Here is a 9298-nt window from a genome sequence, read left to right on the forward strand (position 1 = left end):
TCCAACCAGATGGAAACTGTCTGAAGCAACAGTTTGATGCGTTTCCACCAGAGAAGATGACTACTCTACTTTTAAGACCATTCCCCTTGCCGTGAACATAGGCCATCCTTGTCATTCTCAGAGAAAAAAACAAATGAAGTCATCAGAATTTATCACTATTTTCATATGCACTGACTAGAATTAACCCACATATCTCTAAGTGGGGGCTCTTAGGGTTTGCTCTTTCAGTCCATTTTACAACATTTCCAGTCGTGAAATATTTTAAAGCAATGTAAAATCCTAATTTTTCTCCAAGTTGCAAGAAACATTTTCTACCCACTAAGTTTGTCTCTGGACAAAGAGATTCAGACCATCAATATTAGAACCAGGAAACCTTATTTTAACAAAAGGTCTTTGCATGATTAAAAAGCATCACTTCTCTTTTAGTTGTCCTTTTTCTTACTGAAGTAAAAAAAATTATTGAAAAACATTCTCTTTCTTACCTGGAAAATGCTGCAATGTTATCAGCTAAAGTTTCCTGATCATTTGCTCCAGATCTGTAGTAGTCGTATATTGACTTCTGAAGTACTGATTTAGCATGCTGTTCATAATCATTGATACAAACCAGACGGTTGAACATTTTTGCCACTTACTGCCACTACAGGCTCTGGGGGATACCTTTTTCCTTGTGTTGTCTCCTATGTCCTTCCTAACAATTCCGTTATTTGTCAATTATTAATAGACTTTTTCCAAAGTTCAGATTTAGTTTCCTGTTGTGTACATTTCACGAGTAAACATACACTAGACTTTGAAATTTCATTTGCTGCTATCTGCAAAAAAAAAGCATACCTAAGTCATAGGAAATTTCGGTTAAGGAGGCAACTGGTAGAATTTGTTGTTTGCCTTTAAAAAGCAGAGGAATGACTCCGACTTTTAAGGACTTAGAGCACTTAGATGAAACTGGTCGCTCTTCTGCCCAAGGCTGCTTGTCCCACTGAGAATGTGCCCTTGCAGCATCCCTGGTTCCCACAATGGGCCACTCACTTAATTTCCTTCCACATTTGGATCATACACGGATCGTGCAGGAAAGAGCTTATGAAATGAACAAAGTGATCAATAAATAATGGGAGGCCTACACAATAGGAAACTTAGCCAGTTAAGGTCACATTTCCAGCTAATAGGGTGGAAAGGCCTCCCAAGCAATGCTCAGGCCAGTGGAGCAGGGGATTCCGTGCCTGGATCCCACCATACATACTGGCCTGGTCTGCAGTACTAGAGAACTCCAAGGCTGCTCTTGACAGTACTCATGGGCTTCTAGTGCTACAGCAAGTGATGTTGGAGAGAACCATGTTGTACCTATGATTGAATTCAAGTCCCTCGCTGGCACTTCTAACCACTAAGATATTTTCTGTTCCTTAAAATAATTCACATAGAGATTTATCTCCTTCTGGAGAGGAGGTGCCATTCTAAGAAAACTGTGATCACAATGTAAAACTTTGCTCAGTCATGGTAGACCTCAGGAAGATTCAAATGAGTATGATGAGCAGTAATTTAGAGAGTCTCCAACTTACTTTTTAATCTAGGTCTCCTTTGAAAGTTGTGCAGGAGCTAAATTCTAGTTGCCTATGCCTGTACAAAATCTTTCCCTCCTCCCCCCCAATCTTATTGAGATATAATGGACATTTAACATTTCATACTTTTAAGATGAATGATTTACTCTTTTGAAATATGTATATATAGAAAAATTACTACCATACTAAATTTTAACATCAATCACATGCATCATTACAATTTTTTCCTTCTAGTGAGAATTTTCAGGACCTACTCTCTTACACTTGGTACCTTTCTTCAATCACTCACAACAAATAACTCTAAATGGACTAAAGAGTTATATTTTTATATTTATTTTATAAATTTTTATTGAATCACCATGAAACATACAGTAAATTCTGTTAATGATCAGTTTCAATCATACACTGTTTCAACACCCATTCCTGCACCCGTGTGCTTTTCCCACCACCAATGTCCTCAGTATCCCTCTCTCTGCTTGATTATCACTTTTGTCTGAGAAAAAGTTTTCTTTAACTTAAAGCCTACTTTTCCATTCACATGGCACACTGAAGCACAAGAAAATAGGTATTACCTCTCTATTTTATAAGTGTATAGAAAAATGGTGTAAAACGGTCCCAATACCCTTACTCCTTGAGTGGTTAGCTCCTGGATGTCGACACTGTGGGTTTCAGTTGTCCATAATGTTGTGTAATAATCCACATTGTGTTGACTAGTTCTCCTTCCAATCTCACGTTTTACCACTTAATTTCATCAAATATTTCCCTCACTTGACATTGAATTCCAAGCATGAAGTGTTTTTAAGGTTCACAAATGCATTTTCACATCAGTGTAGTGCTAGATAAAATGACATTAAAATTGCAATACAAAAATTTGTTAATGATGAAGAGATGAAGAGAGTCATAAAAAATTCAATTTTATACTTAACAAAATCACTGTGAAAGTTGATCTATGACTCTTAATTGCTATGGAAATTGATTCAAAATGTGCAGATTAATAATGAAACCTCCTTTATTAACATATTCATTTGTAATGTTAATAATTATTAAAACTATCAGCATGCTGTAACTCATATTTTTGATGCAGATGCAATTTAGTAATTTTGTATCCACCTTAAGGTCCAGTTCTGATAAAATTAAAGAAAATGTAGGCCAGAACTTCTCAAAATATGATCCTGGTCCAGTAGCATCAACCTCCCCTGGGAACTTGTTAAAAACACACATTCTTGGGACTAGAGAGATGGGTTGGAGAGCAGCAGTGAAGAGGCATCTGCCTTGCATGCAGCTGACCCAGGTTAAATCTCCAGCGCTCCATGTGGCCCCAGAGTCCCACCAGGAGTGATCCCTGATTGCAGAGCCAAGAGTAAGCTCTGAGAACTGCCAGGTGTGCCCCTTAAGCCCACCCAAAAAAGAAAAAAAAACAAGAATAAAAAAAATTAAAATATGACAAAATAAAAGAAATACACATTCTCAGACCCTGTAAAATTCTCTGAGGCAGTCACTCTGGGAGCCATTTGTGTTGGAAAAGCCAACCAGATAATGCTGATGAGTGGTATTGTCTGAAGGCCACTGCTTTTTCACGCCTCAGAGTAAAGAAGAACAGTCATGCTCTGAGCCCACAGGTCACTCTGAATCGGTGCAGAGACCATCCGCAGAGATGAGGCTGGATGGACTGGATGTGTAATGAGATGCCCTGGCTGGAACTTGGGCCTTTATTTTATTTTATTTATTTATTTATTTATTTATTTATTTATTTGCTTTTTGGGTCATAGATGGCAATGCACAGGGGTTACTCCTGGCTCATGCACTCAGGAATTACTCTTGGCAGTGCTCGGGGAACCATATGGGATGCTGGGAATCAAACCCAGGTTGGCTGGCGAATGCCATACCTGCTGTGCTGTTCCTCCAACCCCTGAAACTTGGGCCTTCTAACAGCCAAAGCATACCCTCCTGAAGGAGATTTTTTTTTTATTTAAAAATATCCATTCTCACAATGTACTTTGGTGGCCCAACAGTTGATCTGGTCTACCATCTTTGTGGATAAGCTGAAATATAGTGCCCTGTCTCCTCTGTTCAAATTATCTTTTCATGAAGACTAGGAAGTGGCTGAAGTTTTTAAAAAGCTTTGTTAATGTATCATAACTGCCTCGTTAAAATGTCCCATATTCTTCCAAAGACATTACATTTTGTGAATCTCTGTTCAAGACCTTTGTAGAGAGATGCTAATGGCATAACAAGGTCATATTCTATTCGAGTTTCTAAAGGCTGCCCTACTTGCCCTCTTGGCTTTAGATTGAGAATCAGACTGAGAACCTGGACTGGAGAGATAGTACAAGGACATCTTATTTGCCTTGAAGGCAGTCAACCTGGGTTTAATTCCTGGCACCTCATTTGATCCCCTGAGCATGGCCAGGAGTGGTCCCTGAGTGCAGAGACAGTGGCATTCTCTGAGCACAGATGATATGGCCCAACCCTCTCCATCCCCACCTGCCAACAAAACGAAACAAAGTACTAATGCCTTGGCAAAGTGTTGGTGTCTGCTGAGTTTAAGCATTCTCACTCACAGTAGTTGAATAGGGAGGGTTTTATTTTTTCTTCCACCAGTATTAATAAAAATTTAGTTCCTTAGTTTACTTCCAATCCTCCCTTGCAGCAAAATAAAATGCCTTACCAAGTGTCCAACCCTTGGATATTTTCCAAACCATCGGTAACTCCTTTGTTGGCTACATCTCAAGGGAGACTCAAGCTTGAGCTATAAAGAAGCAAAGAGCATCCCACATTCGTGGTAAAATGTTCACCATTACTTTTCTTGAGACTTAACTTGTGCCAGGAAACTCACATGCTGTTTTACTCCTTCCCAGAAAGTATGCCCTTTCAGTAAGGTGTGGGGTGGGTGAATTCTTGGTTTTCACCATCTAGTGTTTACACTAGACAGGGCTTTATCTTCAATGCCCAGTAAACACTGGGGTGTAATGGACAGCTGAAGAGGGTACTTCCTATAAGGATAAAACTATTTTATCGTGATTTCACTTTATATTTCCATGATTAATGATGCTTAATAATATTTTAAATATTTATTTAATAACTTTACTTGCCATTATCACAACACAATGTAAACAATGCTTTTAATGTTCCATCAATAGATGTTTTGTGATTTTTCCTGTAAGCCAAGTCCATAATATTTTCAAAGCCTGATGCTTGGATTTTTTTTGTTAATGGGTCATATCCTACAGAAATTTAAATTTTATAATGCAATTATGTTTTTCCATCAGATTTCTTGTGTTTTGGCTTTTGACATTTAAAGTTTTCTTTTTTATCTCTAGTAATCATAAAAAACATTTTCCTACAAGTTTTCTCAGTGGAGTTAATATTTCTACACTATGGTTGACATTACTGTGCTTCAGCGAATAGGTCTTACTTGACTTCTTCTTGGCACATTTTCAGATTGTCTGTTCTGATGTGCTTGTAAGTTAGGCCCTAAGAACTGCTCTATCTGGGTTGAAGTATAGTAGTACTGACAGGGACAGAGAATATAATTGCCAATGGATACCTGCAGGGCATTCTTTTCCTTTGCTACTGTTACTACCAAGATTCCAAATAGTGGCTACTCTATCAACCAGAGTTCCTTATGGAGCAGAACCTTCAGTCAGTCCACTGTGCCCACGTATTATAAACAATAATAAATTTTATAAAATATGATTAAATCACTGTCACTGTCCTCCTGTTGTTCATTGATTTTCCCCACGGACCCAGTAATGTCTCCATTTTTTGAGACTATTGTTACTGTGTTTGGCATATCGAACACATCACAGCTTATGTCTTGCGGGCAAGATACTCTCAGTAGCTTTCTGGGCTCTCCGAGAGGGGCGGAGGAATCGAACTCGGGTCAGCCATGTTGGCTGCTTGCAAGGCAAACGCCCTACCCACTGCGCTATGGCTCCAGTCCATGATCAAATAATAAAAATAAATGTGCCATTTTTAAGATACCAAACATTAACAGTTATTATTAACACACAGTATTCCAACCTTCCTTAATTTAAATAATAGTATTACAGAAAGAGGAATAAAATGAAAAATATAATGACTAATCACTGGATTGGGGGCAGGTGGTAGGGAAACTTTATTGAAATAAAAATTAAAAAGTACACACTTTTGTGATAAAATCATTACTATTCATGTCTATTGCATTAACTTAGCAGGCAGATGATACTTGTTAAAATGGACCCTTAAGGAAATAAATTAGAAAGAGGAGTGTATAGGGTGAAGTGGCTATTATTGGCTGAATTTAATAAATTACTACCAAAAAAAATAGCCAAGCTCACAAAAGCACGACTAGTTATCAAGCAGAGAGGTATACACGATTCTTCAATGGGGAATCCAACATATTCTCCAAAGAAGAGGTCCAGAAATTTGAGGATCTAAGGGTCTTAAAGATATTACTAATTCCTGGGACTGGAGCTATAGCACAGAGGGTAGGGCATTTGCCTTGCATGCAGCTGACCCAGGTTCAATTCCCAGCATCCCATATGGTCCCCTGAGAACCCCCAGGATTAATTTCTGAGTGCAGAGCCAGGAGTAACCCCTGTGCATTGCCAGATGTGACCCAAAAGGGAAAAAAAGACATTACTATTTCCTAAACCTAGTCAGGAAAATACAAATTTTCAATGGTGTTTGTGGGACCAAAAGTGTACAATGGCTCTATCCGGCACTATCTGGACTCCCAAACATCTTTGCATGCAGCCTGGAGATTCCCAAGCACTTCAGAGGTGGGCCTAGAAGACTGAGAGCCCAAGCAGACTGCATCCTTGGGCCTGGCATTGAATTGCCCTTCTGTAGGACACTACCTCTGGGACTGTCATCCAGACCAGAGAGCACTAATTAGGAGACCCCAAAATTCTAAAATCACACAAAAATATAAGCTGTTTGAGTCATAAGGACCATTTCAAATTTAGTTCTTTGCAAAGACTGAAACTTGGGTTTAGCCTTCACACTTTTCATTAATTAAAGGGAAGTATGTGAAGAGCAAGAATGACACTGAAATAATCTTGAACTGGATAAGTCGACTGGTGAAAGGAGTACAAACATGTGGTAGATACACCCAAAATATGCTACTTCAGATTTTCAGTTCTGTGTATCCAGCAATCCCAAACTTACCAACAAAAGGACACCATGTTACATTACGTTCATGGATTCCATAGGCAAAGAATTTAAACAAAGCACACATAAGCCTTGCTATTACTTGAAATAAGATTTCAAATTATCTGACATGAATAAATGAAGGTCTGGAATAATTTAGAAGTTGAACGAATATCACTTGGGCGCTTCTGAATTTCTCAATGGTGAGAGTAGCGGAGATTGTCGACCAGAGCATGTCTACTCATGAACCATTTTCATGTTACTATGACTTTTTGCCACAGCATGCCAACTACAAGTGTGAGCTTCTTATATGATATATATATATATTTAACCTCCAGAAGTCAATATCCTAGCAAACAGTGCAGAAGCTATATGGATTCTATGACCACCTTAGAAGTCATGTTGCAGCACATCCTCTGCTATTGCTTAAAGCAGTCCCAGATCCACCTAGACTCAAAGAGGAGACAAAGGTTCACTCAAACTCTGAATGAAGTGTAAGAATTTTGTAGCTTCATTCTAAAACCAACATATATTCCACTTTCCACTTTTTTCCCCCTTTATTTTATTTTTTTTAAAGTTGTAGATTAACAATTTGTTGTGCTTTGGTTTCAATTATACAATGATCAGATACCCATCCCTCCACCAGTGCCATTTTCCACCACCATGGATAATATCCCTCCCACCCCCATCCCCCCATCCCCCCGTCTCTGTGGCAGGGCAATCCCCTGTGTTCTCTCTCTCCTTTTGGGTGTTGTGGTCTGCAAAAGAGGCATTGAGTGGCAAACATGTTCAGTCCATAGTCTACTTTCGACATGCATCTCCCCTCCTGGGAGGATCCTCCAAACATCCTTTATTTGGTGCTCCCTTCTCTATCTGAACAGCCCTTTCCTCTAGGATACCCGGCTGGCCTCTAAGTTATGGAGTAATCCTCCTGGTGCTGATCTCAGCTATTCTTGGGTATTAATCTCATACTTTGTTACTTTATATCCCCCAGATGAATGCAATCTTTCTATGTCTATCCCTCTCTTTCTGACTCATTTCGCTTAGCATGATACTTTCCATATTGTACCACTTGTATGTAAATTTCATGACTTCATCTTTTCTAAGAGCTACATAGTACTCCATTGTGTAGATGTACCAAAGTTTCTTTAACCAGTCATCTGTTCTTGGGCATTCAGGTTTCTTCCAGTTTCTGGCTATTGTAAAGAGTACTGCAATGAACAAACAAGTGCAGATGTCACTTCGACTATACATTTTTGCCTCTCTGGGATATATTCCCAGGAGTGGTATTGCTGGGTCAAATGGGAGCTCAATTTCTAATTTTTGGAGAATCGTCCATACTGTTTTCCAGAAGGGCTGAACCAGTGGACATTCCCACCAACAGTGAAGGAGTGTCCCTTTCTCGCCACATCCACGCCAGCATCGGTTGCTTTTGTTCTTTTGAATGTGGGCCAGTCTCTGAGGTGTGAGATGGTATCTCATTGTGGTTTTGATCTGCATCTCCCTGATGATTAATGATGTAGAGCATTTTCTCATGTGCTTTTTTGCCATTCGGATTTCTTCTTTGAGAAAGTTTCTGTTCATTTCATTGCCCCATTTTTGGATGGGGTTGGATGTTTTCTTCTTGTGGAGTTTAACCAGTATTTTGTATATCCTGGATATCAACCCCTTGTCAGATGTGTATTCGGTGAATATCCTTTCCCATTCTGTAGACTGTCTTTGTATTTTGGTCACTGTTTCTTTGGAGGTGCAGAAGCTTCTTAGTTTAAGATAGTCCCATTTATCTATCTCTGTTTTCACTTGCTCGGCCAGTGGCGTGGCATCTTTGAAGATACCATTAGCTTCAATGTCATGGAGGGTTTTGCCAACTTTATCTTCAATGTACCTTATGGTTTCTGGTCTGATGTTGAGGTCTTTAATCCATTTTGATCTTACTTTTGTACATGGTGTTAGGCAGAGTTCTGAGCCTATTTTTTTGCATGTAGCCATCCAGTGATGCCAACACAATTTATTAAAGAGGCTTTCCTTACTCCACTTCACATTACTTGCACCTTTATCAAAGATTAGATGAGCATATGATTGAGGAGAGATGTCAGTGTATTCAACCCTGTTCCATTGGTCTGCAGTTCTGCCTTTGTTCCAGTACCATGCTGTTTTAATTATTACTGCTTTGTAGTACAGTTTGAAGTTCGGGAGGTTGATTCCTCCCATTTTCTTTTTCCCAAGAATTGCTTTAGCTATTCGTGGGGGCTTATTGTTCCATATAAATTTCAGGAGTGTTTGCTCCATTTCTTTGAAGAATGTCATGGGTATCCTTATAGGGATTGCATTGAATTTATACAATGCTTTCGGGAGTATTGCCATTTTGACAATGTTAAGTCTCCCGACCCATGAGCAGGGGATATCTTTCCATTTCCTCATGTCCTCTTTTATTTCCTGAAGTAGCGTTTTGTAGTTTTCTTTGTACAGGTCCTTTACTTCCTTAGTTAAGCTGATTCCTAGGTACTTGATTTTCTGGGGCACAATTGTGAACGGGATTGTTTTTTTCATGTTGCTTTCTTCTCTCTCACTGTTTGCGTATAGGAAAGCCATAGACTTTTGGGTATTGATTTTAT

General features: G+C 39.1%; 1 protein-coding gene across 1 annotated transcript in view; it reads right to left on the reverse strand.

Moving 5' to 3' along the window:
• The window catches only part of HAO1 (hydroxyacid oxidase 1), a 71941-nt gene extending 71269 nt beyond the window's left edge, over positions 1-672 (reverse strand). Inside the window, exon 1 of the mRNA XM_056121812.1 lies at positions 483-672. Within this exon, the coding sequence (XP_055977787.1) occupies positions 483-619 (137 nt within the window). The 5' untranslated portion in view covers positions 620-672. The remainder of the gene's footprint in view (positions 1-482) is intronic.
• Between the last annotated feature and the right edge of the window lie 8626 nt (positions 673-9298).

The sequence above is a fragment of the Sorex fumeus genome, unplaced genomic scaffold, assembly GCF_029834395.1.
Source record: "Sorex fumeus unplaced genomic scaffold, SorFum_2.1 ptg000044l, whole genome shotgun sequence".
Lineage (NCBI taxonomy): Eukaryota > Metazoa > Chordata > Mammalia > Eulipotyphla > Soricidae > Sorex > Sorex fumeus.